General features: G+C 40.6%; 1 protein-coding gene across 1 annotated transcript in view; it reads right to left on the bottom strand.

Moving 5' to 3' along the window:
- Positions 1 to 1,286: 1,286 nt before the first annotated feature.
- LOC128696870 (aminopeptidase N) overlaps positions 1,287 to 20,735 on the bottom strand; it is a 47,965-nt gene continuing 28,516 nt past the window's right edge. The window contains exons 11-18 of the mRNA XM_070096046.1: positions 11,825 to 12,008; positions 11,381 to 11,717; positions 9,559 to 9,701; positions 9,051 to 9,241; positions 8,148 to 8,318; positions 7,394 to 7,537; positions 3,865 to 3,943; positions 1,287 to 2,956 (exon numbers count right to left, since the gene is read on the bottom strand). Coding sequence (XP_069952147.1) covers positions 2,786 to 2,956; positions 3,865 to 3,943; positions 7,394 to 7,537; positions 8,148 to 8,318; positions 9,051 to 9,241; positions 9,559 to 9,701; positions 11,381 to 11,717; positions 11,825 to 12,008 — 1,420 coding nt within the window. The 3' untranslated portion in view covers positions 1,287 to 2,785. The remainder of the gene's footprint in view (positions 2,957 to 3,864; positions 3,944 to 7,393; positions 7,538 to 8,147; positions 8,319 to 9,050; positions 9,242 to 9,558; positions 9,702 to 11,380; positions 11,718 to 11,824; positions 12,009 to 20,735) is intronic.

The following is a 20,735-nucleotide window of genomic DNA, read 5'->3' as shown; positions in this document are numbered from 1 at the left end:
GGGAAAGATCATGAGCTAGTTCTGCATTCTGAACTGTAACAACGCACGCAATGCTTCGAAGAGTGTGAAAAGATATATTTTGGCCAACGTGTCATAAAAGAGCTTTACCAAGACTTTGACCAGAAAGATAATCAGTTGGAAATGTCGGTTTTAGGGAAAAGAATTTAGTCCACTGCATACATTTAAACATGGTGCATAAAGGAAGTGGGTATCGCATAGGTAGTTTCTGGGTGGAATGAGCCATCAGCAGATCGTCTGGAACGTTTAGGCGTAGTACCACTGGTGGCCTTAGCCGAGGTAGGCGGACGATCCAAAAATCGTCGCACCGTAATCGGTGTGCAAGAGGCAGAGGCACTAGCAGAAACGGGCAGAGCCTCAGCTCCTATAGCAGGTGATGAAGCATCACCAGCAGAAGGTACAGGGGTATGGGAAGAGTCTGGAGAATGGTCCAATAACGAAGCCGGGTCAGGAAAGGATGTTTACCTGGAGTTTACCTGGAGAGAGTTCCGGGGGTCAACGCCCCCACGGCCCGGTCTGTGACCAGGCCTCCTGTGGTAACAGATGTGGTAACAGAAAAGGGCCTGAGGGGAGGGTTATCACAGAACGAAGTCTCCATGATAGTGGTACTTCTTTTTTATTATTTTATAGAAAAAAAAGAAAGAAGGAAAGAAAAAAAGCGGGCCGTAAGTTCCCTCTCTCATCCGAGAGGACCTCGAGACCGTAAGCAGTGCAGATGCAGCGTGGCGTGCCATACCCTACACTTCACGCCTGTAAACAAACGCTCCGGGATAGCAACCTCACATCTACAGAACCACCTCGGCGGACAAAAGAAAGAGAGGGTGGTCGGAAACCTGCCACAAAGCATACCTTCTTCGGCTGCCACCTCCCAGAACCGACAGGCAGCCTCTGGAGTTACACCCTGTCACCTGCAAGACACCCTGCTCACTTCTTGGAAATCCGAGAAAGGAGCAGGGCGCCTCCAGATAATCCAGATTCCACGACAAACTACACCACACCTGAGGAACCTCAGGGAGCAGGATGAACCCCGGCACACTTCTCTCTACCTAGAAACCGTAATGTCAGAGGGGCAGACCCAGAGGCAACAAATTGCACATGAGAATTTCAGAAAATTTTCGCCAGATCATATATAAAAGCACACTTCATATTTCATAATTTACTGACCTGAATTTCCCAAGAAGATAAATAACCTAATTTTTTGTAAAATATTAGTCACACATTATAATGATAAATACTCGGTGTATAAATGGTGTATAAATTGAAAGATGTTTCTATCTGGGACAAATTTATTATTACTTAACGTTGTATGTAGAAAAAATATATTCAATACTCTCAAAGTATATACTGTACGTGAATAATTCTTGTGATAACTTGTACTCTGACGTACAAATGTAATTATTTGTACTTACAGAAGCAGAGTTGTGTAGTCAATACCCCTCTGTTTTTTTCCATAGATGTGCGGGATGAATACTGTATGAACCAGGACACAATCAGCACATGTGTGCTACAGATAACAACTGACAATCCAAAGTGCCCTAATGTAGTCTTATAGTCATCATACCCCATAAGTATGTAATAAGCAGGATGAATTTACATCACAAGACTGAATACTCGTAATACAAGTCGTTGACTTAAGTAACACTGCCGTCGGTGAAAATGTGCGCGGATTCAATAATTAGTGATTTGTTTGTATATAAAATTTGTATATGCTGTAAGCAGGTGTTACCACAGTGGTTGTTTTCCAGAAAATTTATATAGTACACATTCGGTTCTGCCTTTTTTGTTTTCAATTATCTTCTTTTATTGTTCTGTTGGCGGTAAGAAGAAATTATCTTTATCTGTTAATTCGTATCATCTCATAATTATTTATGCAGCTGGGCCACATTTTTTGTTTATTTTTTGCTTCAATATATAAATTTTTATTAGTGCCACCGATGTAAACATTTTCTAGAAAGTGTTTTGTTTCAGGAATACGATTTCTAAAAGAATTTGATCTTTATTTTTTAATTATATTTGAAATATCGATGTTCACTGGAAGGTTTTGGAAGTAGCTGCTCTATCAAAATTATCACGACATTTTATCTTATTTTTTAAACCCTATCAACTCAATTCATGCACATTCTGCGTATGTATGTGTACTCACCTACATGTGTTTGCAGAGGTCGATTCACAGCTCCTGGCCCCGCCTCTATGCTGACTGGTACTAAGTCTACTCCCGGATCTAAGAGGCTCATAGTACCTCTTCTTAAAGCTATGTGTGGATCTCGCCTTTACTACTACACTCTCCAGATTGTTCCACTTCCTGACAGTCGTCTCATCGCTATGACTTATCTGAGGTCGGTAGGGTGTATGTGTGTGTGTGTACTCACCTAATTGTGGTTGCACGGGTCGAGACTCAGCTCCTGGCCCCCCGTGTGTGTGTGTGTGTGTGTGTGTGTGTGTGTGTGTGTGTGTGTGTGTCTGTCTGTCTGTGTATGTGTGTGTGTGTGTGTCTATACTCTCCTAGTTGAGGTTGCAGGGGTCGAGTCCAAGCTCCTGGCCTGTGTGTGTGTGTGTGTGTGTGTGTGTGTGTGTGTGTGTGTGTGTGTGTGTGTGTGTGTGTCTGTATCTGTGTCTGTGTCTCTGTCTGTGAGTGTACGCTCTGTGAAATTACTATAAAAGACAAATCGTTTATATGGCTACTAAGAGCAAGAATTACAGGGAGTCCCACTCGTGACACTGGTCAGTAGCGCTGAGGTCAGTAGCGCTGAGGTCAGTAGCGCTGAGGTCAGTGGCGGCTGAGCTGAGAAGCGTAGCCATGATCATTGAGCCACTCAACAATGGTGTCATAGTTGTGGTCCATCCAGGCAATGTTGTTGCCAGTTCTTTCAATGGCCTGATCAACGGCTAGCTCAGCGGTTTCCAAGGCATCTGCGTGGTCCATCTTAAACACCTCCAACTGATAAATGATAAATGAATTCTAATTAATTATGGGGTTTTAAGCTTCTCAATCTAAAATTCTCATAAGATGTTGAAACAGTCAGTGCTATCATGACTGACAATAAGAGGTAAGAGAACCCTCAACATTAACAAACGTACCAAAAAAAGTATACTATGTGAAGCAAGGGTGAGTAAGAATTGACAAGATTACACACTGGATTATTCACATTGAAAAACAATTATTTTTACATAAAATAACTACCACTTCATTTTCAATGACTTCAGGCCAGAACTCTAAAGAAAAATCTCTTTAAAACCCTCAGTTATATATTAGGGATTTCAGGCCCAAAGTCATTGGCAGTGCATCGGTTAGTTAGTTAAAGATTAGCCGGTATTCTCCCGGCCCGGGCCTTTTCCAAGTGGTGGCCCGGCCTTGGCTCCCTCTTTAGGGAGTATCTGAGACCTAAGTCTCCCATGGGAGGAGGCACAAGTACCTCCTCATCTTTGGGACCAACTGTCCCCAGGCCTAGCCACAAGCTAGGCCTCTCTGGTCTGCCATCCCCGCCCCAAGGGGGCAAATGGGAATGACAGTCTTATGAGCTAAAGGCTCGGGCTCAGGCACCTACCCTACCCTAGAAGGGTTAGGCATGGTGTCGATGAGTGCATCGGTAGTTGCATTATGTTGAAATAGTCTTCTCTGTGTAGATTTTCTTATTTTTTTTATATTTTATTTAAAAACATGCCATTACAATTATAGATTTTCTTATTAACCACAACTGGTTCTCTTTGTATTCTTGTCAGATCTTCTGAAAGCCTGATAATACCGATAAATAATACCGCCCTGGTGCATACTTCCGCATTATTACATCTTTTCCCTTGCATTACAAAAGTACTTGAAAAATAAAGAAAATAAGAAGAAACACCTACCTCGTGCTTCTTCTCACGCGTGTTGAACTCTTTGGTGACTGTGAGGAGAAGATCACCCAACGTGGTGAAGGTACCCAAGCTGGTGAAAGGGAGAACAACACTTGTTAAAATATCCGCTGTGTGATTATTGCTACACATTGACTATTGTGTATAAAGAATATTATTTACCATTTAGAACATTATTATATAATACAATTCGCCACGAGAGGCTTCTCCATTAGGACATAAGAAGCCACTCATAACAAAACTTTTCCTGAAATAAATTTTCTGAACTGTACAGAAGTGTCTTGATCCACAGTTTGTCGTGGTAGTTGTGGGTGCACCTGAGGATATCTGTTTGGGGAGTCACGGGCCATGGTCTCGTCTGTTGTGAGCCCCCTCGCACACAAAACCTTTACCCCCTCCCTCCAACCTTTCCTAGGCCGACCCCTACCCCGCCTTCCTTCCACTACAGACTGATACACTCTTGAAGTCACTCTGTTTCGCTCCATTCTCTCTACATGTCCGAACCACCTCAACAACCCTTCCTCAGCCCTCTGGACAACAGTTTTGGTAATCCCGCACCTCCTCCTAACTTCCAAACCACGAATTCTCTGCATTATATTCACACCACACACTTCCCACAGACATGACATCTCCACTGCCTCCAGCCTTCTCCTCGCTGCAACATTCATCATCCATGCTTCACACCCATATAAGAGCGTTGGTAAAACTATACTCTCATACATTCCCCTCTTTGCCTCCAAGGAAAAAGTTCTTTGTCTCCACAGACTCCTAAGTGCACCACTCACCCTTTTCCCCTCATCAATTCTATGATTCACCTCATCTTTCATAGACCCATCCGCTGACACGTCCACTCCCAAATATCTGAATACATTCACCTCCTCCATACTCTCTCCCTCCAATCTGATATCCAATCTTTCATCACCTAATCTTTTTGTTATCCTCATAACCTTACTCTTTCCTGTATTCACTTTTAATTTTCTCTTTTGCACACCCTACCAAATTCATCCACCAATCTCTGCAACTTCTCTTCAGAATCTCCCAAGAGCAGTGTCATCAGCAAAGAGCAACTGTGACAACTCCCACTTTATGTGTGATTCTTTATCTTTTAACTCCACGCCTCTTGCTAAGACCCTCGCATTTACTTCTCTTACAACCCCATCTATAAATATATTAAACAACCACGGTGACATCACACATCCTTGTCTAAGGTCTACTTTTACTGGGAAATAATTTCCCTCTTTCCTACATACTCTAACTTGAGCCTCACTATCCTCGTAAAAACTCTTCACTGTTTTCAGTAACCTACCTCCTGCACCATACACCTGCAACATCTGCCACATTGCCCCCCTATCCACCCTGTCATACGCCTTTTCCAAATCCATAAATGCCACGAAGACCTCTTTAGCCTTATCTAAATACTGTTCACTTATATGTTTCACTGTAAACACCTGGTCCACACAGCCCCTACCTTTCCTAAAGCCTCCTTGTTCATCTGCTATCCTATTCTCCGTCTTACTCTTAATTCTTTCAATAATAACTCTACCATACACTTTACCAGGTATACTCAACAGACTTATCCCCCTATAATTTTTGAACTCTCTTTTGTCCCCTTTGCCTTTATACAAAGGAACTATGCATGCTCTCTGCCAATCCCTAGGTACCTTACCCTCTTCCATACATTTATTAAATAATTGCACCAACCACTCCAAAACTATATCCCCACCTGCTTTTAACATTTCTATCTTTATCCCATCAATCCCGGCTGCCTTACCCCCTTTCATTTTACCTACTGCCTCACGAACTTTCCCCACACTCACAACTGGCTCTTCCTCACTCCTACAAGATGTTATTCCTCCTTGCCCTATACACGAAATCACAGCTTCCCTATCTTCATCAACATTTAACAATTCCTCAAAATATTCCCTCCATCTTCCCAATACCTCTAACTCTCCATTTAATAACTCTCCTCTCCTATTTTTAACTGACAAATCCATTTGTTCTCTAGGCTTCCTTAACTTGTTAATCTCACTCCAAAACTTTTTCTTATTTTCAACAAATATATATATATACAATATATATATATACATATATATATATATATATATATATAATATATGTATATTATATATATATATATATATATGTCGTGCCGAATAGGCAGAACTTGCGATCTTGGCTTAATTAGCAACGCTCATCTTGCCATGTAGGACAAGCGAAAATTTGAGTATGCAATAATTTCGCCAAAATCATTCTAAACCTAACGAAAAAAATATATTTAATTGTGTTTGTTTATTATTAAATTACTGTAAACGTTTTTAAAATATATTTAGTAGGATTAGGCTAAAATAAATTGCGCTTGTTATAATAAAGTTAGGTAAGTTTTCTAAGATTCTTTTGGTGCAAAATTATAAATTTTTACATTAACATTAATGAAAAAATATATCTTTAAACGTATAAGAGAAATTTTTAGAAAGGACTTAATTTTAAATGAGTTCTTGCTAATTGACCAGTTTTACATATTCGGCACGACATAAATATATATATATATATATATATATATATATATATATATATATATATATATATATATATATATATATATATATATATATATATATATATATAGATACATTAGATACTCCGCTCTTTATATCTAGCCACTTAAACATTTCTCTGTTTAAAACAACTTGTTGTTTCTTACTGCTTAGCCAATCTTGAATTCAGGCTTGATTTTTGTCTCCTATATACTGAATCGCTATTTTGGTCAGCAGTCTTTTAAGTGGTACCTGAGAGACAACATTATAGAAATATAGGTATGTTAAATCTGTTTGGACTTCTAGTTGCAGTTTTTATATATTCTGTATATGACTGAGCAATCTAGTAAACCTGCAATAGACACTTTGTTGCAAATTCTATATTGGCTTCCAGATATCTTCCAAAAATCCTACGATGTTGTTGCCAACATAATTTCAAAAGTGGTAACACTGCCTAAAATATGGTAGCTGGTGGGTCAGTGGTAACCACTCCTACCTACATCTTACCTGTGGTAACCACTCCTACCTACATCTTACCTGTGGTAAACACTCCTACCTACATCTTACCTGTGGTAACCACTCCTACCTACATCTTACCTGTGGTAACCACTCCTACCTACATCTTACCTGTGGTAACCACTCCTACCTACATCTTACCTGTGGTAACCACTCCTACCTACATCTTACCTGTGGTAACCACTCCTACCTAGATCTTACGTGTGTGATAGTTTACATTAGTTAGGGCTGGACTTCGAAAGAAGCTGAGCTATGAAAACAGCTTTCAACTATAAATACAATGGTGTAAAGTGGTAACACTGCCTAAGATTTTCTCAGAAATACAGTATGTGAGAAACATGTGTATGCCAAAGAAGATTCTCATCCACAGTCACACATTTTAAAGATTTTTTTTTTTTTACCAAACCTCTTGTGATGGTTGGGGTGTTCAACAACGCACAGTTTCAAAACAAGTCTTGTTACACATTACTCACTAAGTAGAGATTATCTCCCACTGGTCCCTGAGGTAATACCAGGCTAAGTCGCGACCCACGTCGTTCTCAGCCACGGAGGAGAAAGTGTATCCGACGTCTTGCCTCCTTATGCCGCTCGCTTCATCGAACATCATGTCCAGGTACCTGCAGGGGTAAGGAGTCAGAGGAAGACAGGAGTCGGATGTATGAACCTTTATTCGATTCGCATTGTCGTAATTCTTATATTCTTTATGTTATTATTACTGTCTGATTTTTACCATTTGGTTAACGAAATAATGGAAGTATTAACACAAGAAAGTTACAAGAGTAGTCTAACTTTGTATAGTATTAAGGAACATAAATATGATACATCTGCAGCCTCATTGTAATAACTAATTACCATGCAACATGTTAAAACTGGGAAAGTAAGAACAAACCATACCACGGGCGGGGTTAGAACCCGCGATCAAAGTCATAAAACTCCAGACCAAGTTTTATGACTCTGATCGCGGGTTCTATCCCCGTCCGTGGTATGGTTTGTTTGCAATCGTATCATTACGATTTCGTGAGTCAAAGAACAACTTAGCTCATCGAGATTATTTACATTTCACCTACAATTAAGAGATGAAACTTTAGACAACGTTTCGGTCCATCGAGGACCATCATCAATTTGCTACTTAAAGGTCTAGGATGAACTAAAACGTCGTCTAGCGTTTCCTTTCCACATCATAATTTTAAATTTTTCAGCCATTCTACTGTTACTTATATTCCTCACCGAGACAAGATCCAAAGTTCCTTGGTACATCCCAGAGCATACAGCAGAGTTGTTTTCTCAGAGCCAACGTTGGAGGCGAGGTACTGGTCCCAGCCAAAGTTCCACTCCTCCTCACCACCAGCAGCAATAGCGGTGCAGTACACTGTGCTCTTCAGGTTGGGCGACACGATGCTGCGGATACGATTAGGAACTGTGAGTGACTGTGTATCACCGAAATAAAAGGATTTGGCTTCAAGCTGAAATTTATTGTTAAGTGTTTTATATAAACTTAAATTTGAAATCCTAGCACTAAGTGAAATGTAATATAAACCACTGAGCGAGTGGGGTTTGAACCCATGGTGAGTTGTTCCGTGATTTGTTTGTAATCGTGTTATTAGGATTTCGTGAATCTAATGTAATATAACTATTTTCCCCTACCTGTACACGATTGTACCTGAATTGTATGAGAGTACATGCTACTGTTGGATGGAAGTCTAATTTTGCATCCAACAGTGGTGCATACACTACCGTTGCATCTAACAGTAGTGTACATTCAACTGCTGCTTGCAACATTAAGCTTGGTGATTGTAGAACAGCACGGAAGAGAAAACCATTATACTGCTAGATGCAAATTTAAAAAAAAATGCAGTAGGATCTGAGGAAGAGGCTACTTTCAGCCAGATTAAGCAGGAAGCCGAACAGTCAAAAAAATAAACATAGAACGTATTATAACTTTAGTTATCTGCATGCGAATGAAACACCGGTTAAGGTAAAGGTGTCTGACTGGCTTGGCTGTGAAATCCAGAGGATCTCATTAAAAAAATGTATCCTACATATAGACATTCATTATGACGGCTCAGAAAATTTTTATTAACAGTAAGTTTATGTAAAATATCTTGAGGTGACCCATGCTACACAGTTTACCTGTTATTGTTCGGGTTCTGCATCCATTTTTGGAAGAGAGAGACAGAATTCTGAACACAGTCTTGGTAGTCTAAATGGCAGGCATTGGACAAGGCCAACACCCGTTTGTACTTCTCCAAGTGAGGGTCACTGGGGTTGTCCTCGAAGCCAACAGAGTCGTACAGTGGAATCAGGAGGTCCAGCAAGTACCTCTGTCTCAGTGAATGAAAGAAAATAATTTTAGCACCATCAGTCAGCATAATCATGCAAATGACAAGTATTTTAAAGCCTTTTAACGAGACTGTAAATATTGGGACACCAGTCTTAATAAGTGTGGTGTTTAATCAAGTACTCTATAAGAGGTGGTTTTAATGAATTTGAAAGTTAATTAGCTTTGAAAACATAGATATTGATTATATTATAGAAATTTTGTGCGCGGTAATCTGATTAAACATACACGGCACAGCAATATACCTAAAAACTGTGTAATATAAATATTCCTGGTATTTCTTTCAGTACCATTGTTTACCTTGAGAGCTCCATAACCTCCCTTACGAGAGAACATCATCTCCAAGTATTCCAGGTTGAGTAAGGCTGTGTTCCAAGCTATAAATTCCTCCTCACTTTTCAAGTATTCATTCACACTCAGAGCAATGTTGTACGATAACTGACCTGAGGAAAACCATACTTATTAATGACATCATTCATACACAAGGCGATGTTTTATGATAAATGACCAGAGGGTGACAACAGTAGTTAATTGCATCATTCATACTCAGAGCGATGTTGCATGATACATTACTTAACGGCGACAACGGTAAAAACTTCATTTTCATTCATTTCAGAATGGACAGATTTTACCTCCGAAGCGGCTAGTGCATTGTGCACCCCATATCCTTGTGGACGGTAGCGCAAGAGCACATGGATACACAAAACTCATACAAACTGGGCCCCGAAAAGGTTAACAGTAGTACATCTGGCTGCAATCAAATTTTGGAAATTTGCTTAAATATGTCTAGTATTTTATTTTCATTAATAAGATATCTTGACAGTTCATATAAGTTATCATACTGTCTCTATATTGCTCATTAAGTGGACAATCAAGCACTGTGTTCAAGATAGTGATCATAGGGCTGGCCACACATTTTTCATTTGGTTTGATCATGTGTCAAACTGCCAGAAGTGCTTGAAACCAAGCCTTAAACTTAGTCATTGCCCATTGCAAGCTGCTCCATGGACGTACTTATCAATGTTCATGTTATTATAGTGGTTTATAGATCTACTTATGCTTCTAACTGCATTCCTATAATTTTCAATTTCAGTATTTGCTTCTCTTCTAATTTTATTCCTAATGCTAGACACACACACCTAAGTTATATTCTACATTTTCCTTCTGAGTATTTTCTTTGTTAACATATCAACTTTATCATAAAGGAGTAATCCAATGAGTGATTCATTTTTATCGGATTTTTTAATAACTATATCTGGCTTCTCCAATGAATATGTTAGAGCTATAATGAGAGTCGAGAGCTTTCACTGATGACATAGAATCAGTAACAAAGTCAAGCTCAGAGTTATGAGTTAACTTAACGCCATTAGGATGGCAAACAATTCAGTTTGCAGTGTAGACGGTCAGTTAATTCTTATGCCTAACTCCACAAAGTTCTTATCGTTCTTAACTTGGGAGATGACAACAAGAGCAGATGCAACCCTGCCAGTACGCAGGAACGCAAAATTAATATAGAAAGAAATTAATAAGTAAGTTTGGCTAAGTTTAATTTATATTTATTGCCCCACTGTATAAACAACCTCCTAATAATTAACTCTAAAAACTGACACTAGATGGCTACGCTAATCATATAACACCAGTCATCATTTTGCGGGAAAATAATAAGTGGCGTCAATATATAGGCAAACGAAAATTAGCTCTCATGACACACATAATTTAGTATTTATATATAAAGGCCTTTTATTACGCAGAAATTAGGGATGTGCACTCACCATAGTGTCAGACAAACATTAACGAAAGTGGTAAAGAAGGTTTATCAACATCACGTCAATAGAAGACAAATGAAGGCAACTTTATCACTCAAAATACACAATCTCCCTAACCTGGAGATATATAGTGTTATTTCTATTATAAAACGTACATTATTATTATCATCAAAAGCGCTAAACCATATAAAACGTACGGAGAAGCTTGAGTTAAGCTTTTTTTTTAATTTTTATTTAGAAATTAATAATTTTCACAACTTATAACATTTACTAACGTATCTTGACAGTTGAAGCTACCGACCTCTGGTATTTCTAAAGAAAAATGCACGCATTTTCTCAATAATAGAAAAACTTACCGGCTTGTGCAAAATCCATGGCGTCGTCGATGATCTGAGCACGGTTTATCACATGGATAACTTGGTGGTCGTTGTTCAGCTGCTGAATGAGCAAGTTCCAGTTGTCGTCGTCATAGTTCACTCTATAATAACCTATCTCCTGTACGTTGAAGATGACCCACTGGTCCTTCTCAGGCAGTGAAGAGACTGTTATCTCTGTCTCAGAATCCTTCATCCATACTTGGGTTTGAGTATTATTAAAATTAGGGTTATCTTGACTCGTGTATGTTAGTGGAACCCACCACTTGTAGTCATGGGTGTCTGACGAGTTCTCGTTCTTTACTAGCAAAAATCGTTCCTGTAAAAATATGAAACTTATTTTTTATTAATTTATTCAACATTGTGATATTCTACTATGGTACAGAGCTTTATTCTTGAACAACAAAACATTGGTAAATTATTAACCTGAGTGAGGGTTGCCGAGGTGCCGTCTGAGCTCCTCACAACCTTGATAACAGGGTAACCCATCTGCAGCGTCCAGGTGTCCATGACTTCCTTGACTGTCATGTCTGGTGGCAGTGTGGCGTCTTCATGAGCAGCGTCTGTCAGGTACTGCCACAGGTCGTCTTGATCAGCGTTGGAATACGCCCTAGAAAGGTTCTCACTCTTAGTAAATATTACGCTAAACATTTTATCCAAATTATTATTAGAACTTAAACAGATTTACATTTTGAAACTTTTAATGCCATAATTACCTCGCAATTTACCAATCTCAGAATTAAAATTTTCATCCCAGCGATGCTTTACTAACACACCCCAACTGGCCTTTCGAGATATGATCACAACAGATGTAGGTAAAAAATTTTTATACGCTTATCAAGACGTTTACTGGGGAACAAAAAAGTCACAATTCCGTGACTGGAGCATATAACCCGCTTTCCTATGTGCAGGTTATTTTTATATTTACTGGGGAAACGTTTCGCCACGAGTGGCTGCTGTCCTAATATTAAGATCTCACTCGTGGCGCAACGTTTCCTTAATAATGTCTTGGCCAGAACATAAGTATCTTTTACCTATACTTCGTCAGTATGACCATACCAGCTCCACCGATCACCACAGTTGTTCTGGCAGTACTGCCCCATAATCTGAACGAACCGTTAAGTATCACTGTTCCCTATATGTTCACGATTTTTACTAATTTCTATTTATATACGAATAAACGGAGTAGCACAATGCAAACCTTCGTCACAGCTACCGAGGTACTGTGACCATAATGGAATAATTTATATTATGTCTTTTGTTCCCGTTGGTGAGTCACACTCAAAAAAAAATACACAAACAAAAAAACGCTGAGACAAACTCAGATTAGATTAGAATAAGTACGAAAACCTAACCGATAAAAAAATAACTATGGCCAACATACAAAACTTGGCACACGTGCAAAACAATATACGCACAGGTAAGACTGCATATCATGCGAAGATCCTACGCATTACAACACTAATTAAAGGGTAAACAATAACGACATAGATTGAGACACTTATGCAACATATGGGAATCTTTATTTAGGAAACGTTTCGCCACACAGTGGCGAAGCAGAAGGGTGTAAGGAGAGGAGGAGTTTGAGGTAATCAGTCCCTCAGCCTGGAGTCGATGTGTTCAGTCCATCAGTCTTGTAGAATGTACAGCATAGGGCCGTAGACGTGGCTTATATACTGTATTCAGGTGAGGCGAAGCAGGAGGAGGCGGGGTAATAGTGGAACCATCCACTAGTCGAAGTAGGTCTTCGTCCAAAGGTAGGACAAGTTTGAAGAATTCTATGTATCAAGATCCCATGATGATGCAGTGTCTGACAGTTGTGATGAATGGTTTTGAAAACCGACAAGTTGAAGATTGAGACACTTATGCAACATATGGGAATCTTATTAGTATTCATCAAACTTGTCCAACCTTTGGACGAAGACCTACATCGACTAGTGGATGGTAACACTATTACCCCGCCTCCTCCTGCTTCGCCTCACCTGACTACAGTATATAAGCCACGTCTAATACCTTATGCTGTACATTCTACAAGATTGATGGACTGAACACATCGACTCCAGGCTAAGGGACTGATTACCTCAAACTTCTCCTCTCCTTACACCTTTCTGCTTTGTATTAGACTGATGAAGCCACTGTGTGGCGAAACGTTTCCTAAATAAAGATTCCCATATGTTGCATAAGTGTCTCAATCTTCAACTTGTCGGTTTTCAAAACCATTCATCACAATAACGACATAACAAGCCCGACTACACAGAAGGGCACCCACAGTAATAGCCCTTTGTAAGACTGTTTAGTGATGAGACCGGACTCCTCGTACTCTCCTGTACCCTCTCAGTTAATTATAATTTCTAATAACTGCAAAACTGATTATAATTAATAATAATAACTGTACCCTCTCAGAATTTTCTTCCCTCGCCACTTATCTGTCGATTGTGTACAAATCTTTACAGACCTCTCCACCTGTGTGATGATTCTGCTGCCCCAATCACTATGATTAACCTACTCACCAAGACCTAAGATTTTAAATTTATCAATATTCACAATCATCCTTGACGCCTTTCCAAACGTCTCTACCAAACCTTCAAGCGTTTCAAGTCTAGTATGCTCATTCACTAATAACGTAGTATCGCCTACATACCCTAAAATAGCTGGAAAAACTCTCCCTCTCCCTCTACTCTCATCATCCCACCAGAAACTCTGTCCCTCACCAGCCTATAGAACGGGTCTTGCACACACACATCTGAGACAACGGACAACCCTATCGTGAGCTCTACATGTGGGTACAGCCCTTTCACGTAATCTACCTTTTACTTGGACTCTAACCACCGCTCCACAATACAACGTATCCACCCCACCTCACAATTTCCTCCACAAACCCCTAACGTAAGGGGATACTACTCTGTTTCCCTCTCCACAGAATCATACGCATATTTTTCTTGCACTTCACGGACAAAATCGTCAATAATGGAATGACCAGCTAACACGGATTTTCCCGGAATACCATACTGACCAGGTGAGACAACACGACCCACGACACAATTGATTCGATTACACAACAATTTAGCAAAGAGTTTATAATCAGCACATAAGAGTGAAACAGAACGTTCCTTTGGGACGAAGACAACGACCCGCTTCGTATGAACAGAGCCCAAGCTACCCTTCCTCTTTCATGACATTCAAAAGGAGTACCAAAAACACCCTCAATAACTCCTAGTGCTTGACAAAATTCAACTGGTATCCCATCAAGCCGCTTGGAATTTACGCTTAGCCATTTCTGACAATGCCTTACAAACCTACCCCTCTTCAACAGCACCTCATAACACCATGCTATCCCTCCTTAAAATTACAACGAATTCTATTGCAAACGTCAGACACAGCCCCACCCTCCACCACCTTATTCTCATACCACCTGCCCATGAACACCCCTATCTGTGTGGAGAAACGTTTCCTCATTAAAGATACCCAAGTGTTGCATATCAACTTATCAGTTCTCTGAACCATTCATCTACACCCCCATCGCATCAGTCGTTTTCAGGACCTGCCCTTCCCTGACATGAAACAGTAGTCGCCTGCCTACTCTGTTCCTGTGAACGTAAAATACACAGAAATTGCTTGTCTCCCCATAACACCGCCGCCGCCTGTACACGCACAGCATCATACCGCTCATTACGTAAATCTCGGATCAAAAGTTTCAAACCCCTCTGTATCATCTATTCGGTGCACCCGCTGAGTCGCCCCTTCCTTGCAACATTAACGCAATCTCTCTTAATAATTTAATAACCCTCATCTCATAGAATTAAACCTATTACCTTCCCCTACATAAAACTCTCGTCTCACTAACATATCAACCCTTTATCACTTCCCCCGATATTTGTTTACCTCCCACCAACACCCAAACCTCACTACCTCTTCCTCGTCCCCTATGACCGTGGGAACTGCAAGATCAGAAAAAGCAGCTGTCACTGTGCATACTGAACACACAGTTTCTGATGTTTTGACAAATTCTGTCCAGTGTCTCAAATATATATGTATGCTGCCGCATACATATATATGAGCGACATGGGATAATGCGACCATCGCCACCATTTTCACTACGATAATGCACAAGCAGACATGACTTTCCCACCAAGCGGGCCACACCACCTTCCTTCCGTACAGTAGGCAATACATTCGCCATCTTGGATTTCCAGATCTTGCTTTAAGGTTATTTATGCTCTTGCAAAAACACGACATCAACCCCGCACCTAAGAACCATCCTCGCAAACCATTTCCGCATTGCCACCACACAAAACCCATTAAAGTTGAGAATCATTAACCGGAGGCCTAGTAAAAGGAAGGTTCCTCCTCAGTCTCGACCCTTGGGCTTATCGTTATAACCCTTATTAAGGGCGCCATTGCTGGTCGCAATCCTCGGTGCTTTGGGCCTCTTTACGACAAGCATTTTGACCCTCACCCCCTTTTATGAATTATTATCATGTGAGCAAATTACCTGCAGGAGGTTTACAGGGTATTACCTGAATTATTACCTGCAAGTAATTTGGTTTAAGGTAAGTGGGACTTAGTCATAGCAGGTCGCTCAACTGCAACTCCCTCAATGCCCACTCCCTACCACTCTCACAAAAAGCTAGACCTGACATTAAATTAATAATTACAATATTAAAACCAGCTACTCTGGTAAATTAAAGTTGTGTGGAGTGTATATGATAGGCTTGCTGGATACACAGATTATAATTATTGGACACAAATTATAATAGTGTTATTAGAAAGGAAATTTGTATTACCACTTACCATTTAATTACTGGATCATAATTTTTATTTTTTTTGGAAACACACCCTAACTCTATCACTACAGCTAGAATTTACGATGACCAACTCAAAACTACTGTACCTTATGGGTAAGTGTCACTTAGCTAAGGTGTGCTCATAGGAAGAATCGGTGTCCTCTATTTTTCAGTTCTTGTTGCCGAAATATAAGGGTTTTCCACATTATTTATCCCAATTCTTTAGCAGGAATGTGTCAGCAATTTCTAAATTACGGATTGAGGCCGATATACACCAACTGACATAGAACGCCTGATTACATTGGACATTTACCTGGAGTTTACCTGGAGAGAGTTCCGGGGGTCAACGCCCCCGCGGCCCGGTCTGTGACCAGGCCTCCTTAGGTCAGTGTCCCAGGATGCGACCCACACCAGTCGACTAACACCCAGGTACCCATTTTACTGATGGGGAACATAGACAACAGGTTGAAAGAAACACGTCCAATGTTTCTACTCTGGCTGGGAATCGAACCCAGGCCCTCACCGTGTGAAGCGAGAGCGTTAACCACCAGGCCACCAGTATTCACACATTCAATTTCAATATGGCATCTCCCAGTCCGCATCACTCAGCAGCTGTTCCACACCTCCTTCACTTAAAATTTCTCGAAGGGTCCAAATGGCATCACATTTTAATACCCATTTATTATATTATTCATATTTACACAAGCTGAATTTAGAAAATTAAAAATTTTGTATCCCCCTCCACCCCAGAACCTTTGACCATCTCTGTCCAGGACTTTTTACCAGGCTGCCTTTGTGCTGACGTTAACACAACAGAATCCGATGCTGCCGCTCGTTTTCGGGTACACTAATTCTTCACTTCACATATATCGATTGAGGATGCCTGATGCACCTCTACTTCAGTGATCCCCACCTCAGGTTCTCCAAGCAGCACAGGTACCATTGAGTTATTTAGGGACTTCGTGCAACTTCATCACACACTTGAGATCTAGATTGCCCCGATCACCGAAGACGCAAGTTTCCTCTGGGAGGGAAAAATATGTCAACACTTTATCAAGCACGTTATCCAGTCCAGCAGCCTCCGAGTCTGAGTGAACACAAACCCTATCCTCTAAAATAGGGAGGTGCACCAACCACCACCTTGTCTCGTGTACCAGCCCTGACATCCACCACTACGCTCTCCGGCACATGTCCGTGTTCTCTTGATCCTCTTGGGAGCGACGCGTGCCTCATGGCCTGGAAGCTCGCTCCTTCTTTGATGGAGACGGCTTGAACACACTCGGCTGCACCTTCCGGCGAGGACACTCCACCGCCATATGGTCATATCCTTCACAAATCCTGCAGGTGCGCTACTGTCCTGCATAAGACACCACCTGCAAGATGACATAGGAGGGCACGGGGTACTTAAAACATTTTGAGAGAGCACGTACCCTCGGGTATACAGCATACACGCCAGTTACCCTAGAACCTGGTTGTGCCACCTGTATAGTGCCATATCGAGAGAACACTTGTCGTAGGTCAGTCATTACGAATCTTAACCCCCCAGGTGTATCGCTTTGATACATCCACCAGGTGCGCACTAACATCCTGGCTGACCCCCACCACGACATCTTGAAAAACGTCAACCACCGCATCATACACTTCAGCAGACGACAATCTTTTAGCTCCATTCATGACTACGCTGTAGAGACTTTATTCTGTTATTTCATATGTCCCGAATTATGGTGGGAAACAACACATTAAACACTTCCGGCATAACGGTTCCCTTCAGTAACTCAACGCCGATCTTGTTGATATGTTTTCTCAAACCCATGACCATGGTGCACACAGGCAAACCACCTTCGTAAAAGTAGAAGCTCCAGCTGCACGTCCACGCCAACCGATGTCAAGGCGGCGAATGAATAATTTATAATTAATAATAATAATAATAATATTATATTATTATTATTATCATAGGTAGTAGGTTGGTAGACAGCAACCACCCAGGGAAGTACTACTGTCCTGCCAGATGACTGTGAAACGGAAACCTGTAACTGTTTTGCATGATGGTAGGATTGCTGGTTTCTTTTTCTGTCTCATAAACACGCTAGATAACAGGGATATCTTGCTACTCCTACTAACACTTTGGTCACACTTCACAGACACGCACATGCATATATATATACATACATCTAGGTTTTTCTCCTTTTTCTAAATAGCTCTTGTTCTTCTTTATTTCCTCTATTGTCCATGGGGAAGTGGAAAAGAATCTTTCCTCCGTAAGCCATGCGTGTCGTATGAGGCGACTAAAATGCCGGGAGCAATGGGCTAGTAACCCCTTCTCCTGTAGACACTTACTAAAAAAGAGAAGAAGAAAAACTTTATAAAACTGGGATGCTTAAATGTGCGTGGATGTAGTGCGGATGACAAGAAACAGATGATTGCTGATGTTATGAATGAAAAGAAGTTGGATGTCCTGGCCTTAAGCGAAACAAAGCTGAAGGGGGTAGGAGAGTTTCAGTGGGGGGAAATAAATGGGATTAAATCTGGAGTATCTGAGAGAGTTAGAGCAAAGGAAGGGGTAGCAGTAATGTTAAATGATCAGTTATGGAAGGAGAAAAGAGAATATGAATGTGTAAATTCAAGAATTATGTGGATTAAAGTAAAGGTTGAATGCGAGAAGTGGGTCATAATAAGCGTGTATGCACCTGGAGAAGAGAGGAATGCAGAGGAGAGAGAGAGATTTTGGGAGATGTTAAGTGAATGTATAGGAGCCTTTGAACCAAGTGAGAGAGTAATTGTGGTAGGGGACCTGAATGCTAAAGTAGGAGAAACTTTTAGAGAGGGTGTGGTAGGTAAGTTTGGGGTGCCAGGTGTAAATGATAATGGGAGCCCTTTGATTGAATTTTGTATAGAAAGGGGTTTAGTTATAGGTAATACATATTTTAAGAAAAAGAGGATAAATAAGTATACAAGATATGATGTTGGGGGAAATGACAGTAGTTTGTTGGATTATGTATTGGTAGATAAAAGACTGTTGAGTAGACTTCAGGATGTACATGTTTATAGAGGGGCCACAGATATATCAGATCACTTTCTAGTTGTAGCTACACTGAGAGTAAAAGGTAGATGGGATACAAGGAGAATAGAAGCATCAGGGAAGAGAGAGGTGAAGGTTTATAAACTAAAAGAGGAGGCAGTTAGGGTAAGATATAAACAGCTATTGGAGGATAGATGGGCTAATGAGAGCAAAGGCAATGGGGTCGAAGAGGTATGGGGTAGGTTTAAAAATGTAGTGTTAGAGTGTTCAGCAGAAGTTTGTGGTTACAGGAAAGTGGGTGCGGGAGGGAAGAGGAGCGATTGGTGGAATGATGATGTAAAGAGAGTAGTAAGGGAGAAAAAGTTAGCATATGAGAAGTTTTTACAAAGTAGAAGTGATGCAAGGAGGGAAGAGTATATGGAGAAAAAGAGAGAGGTTAAGAGAGTGGTGAAGCAATGTAAAAAGAGAGCAAATGAGAGAGTGGGTGAGATGTTATCAACAAATTTTGTTGAAAATAAGAAAAAGTTTTGGAGTGAGATTAACAAGTTAAGAAAGCCTAGAGAACAAATGGATTTGTCAGTTAAAAATAGGAGAGGAGAGTTATTAAATGGAGAGTTAGAGGTATTGGGAAGATGGAGGGAATATTTTGAGGAATTGTTAAATGTTGATGAAGATAGGGAAGCTGTGATTTCGTGTATAGGACAAGGAGGAATAACATCTTGTAGGAGTGAGGAAGAGCCAGTTGTGAGTGTGGGGGAAGTTCGTGAGGCAGTAGGTAAAATGAAAGGGGGTAAGGCAGCCGGGATTGATGGGATAAAGATAGAAATGTTAAAAGCAGGTGGGGATATAGTTTTGGAGTGGTTGGTGCAATTATTTAATAAATGTATGGAAGAGGGTAAGGTACCTAGGGATTGGCAGAGAGCATGCATAGTTCCTTTGTATAAAGGCAAAGGGGATAAAAGAGAGTGCAAAAATTATAGGGGGATAAGTCTGCTGAGTATACCTGGTAAAGTGTATTGTAGAGTTATTATTGAAAGAATTAAGAGTAAGACAGAGAATAGGATAGCAGATGAACAAGGAGGCTTTAGGAAAGGTAGGGGGTGTGTGGACCAGGTGTTTACAGTGAAACATATAAGTGAACAGTATTTAGATAAGGCTAAAGAGGTCTTTGTGGCATTTATGGATTTGGAAAAGGCGTATGACAGGGTGGATAGGGGGGCAATGTGGCAGATGTTGCAAGTGTATGGTGTAGGAGGTAGGTTACTGAAAGCAGTGAAGAGTTTTTACGAGGATAGTGAGGCTCAAGTTAGAGTATGTAGGAAAGAGGGAAATTATTTCCCAGTAAAAGTAGGCCTTAGACAAGGATGTGTGATGTCACCGTGGTTGTTTAATATATTTATAGATGGGGTTGTAAGAGAAGTAAATGCGAGGGTCTTGACAAGAGGCGTGGAGTTAAAAGATAAAGAATCACACACAAAGTGGGAGTTGTCACAGCTGCTCTTTGCTGATGACACTGTGCTCTTGGGAGATTCTG

The sequence above is a fragment of the Cherax quadricarinatus genome, chromosome 52 (genome assembly GCF_038502225.1).
Source record: "Cherax quadricarinatus isolate ZL_2023a chromosome 52, ASM3850222v1, whole genome shotgun sequence".
Lineage (NCBI taxonomy): Eukaryota > Metazoa > Arthropoda > Malacostraca > Decapoda > Parastacidae > Cherax > Cherax quadricarinatus.
The sequence above is the reverse complement of the archived record's forward strand: the minus strand, read 5'-3'. Positions and strand labels throughout refer to the sequence as shown.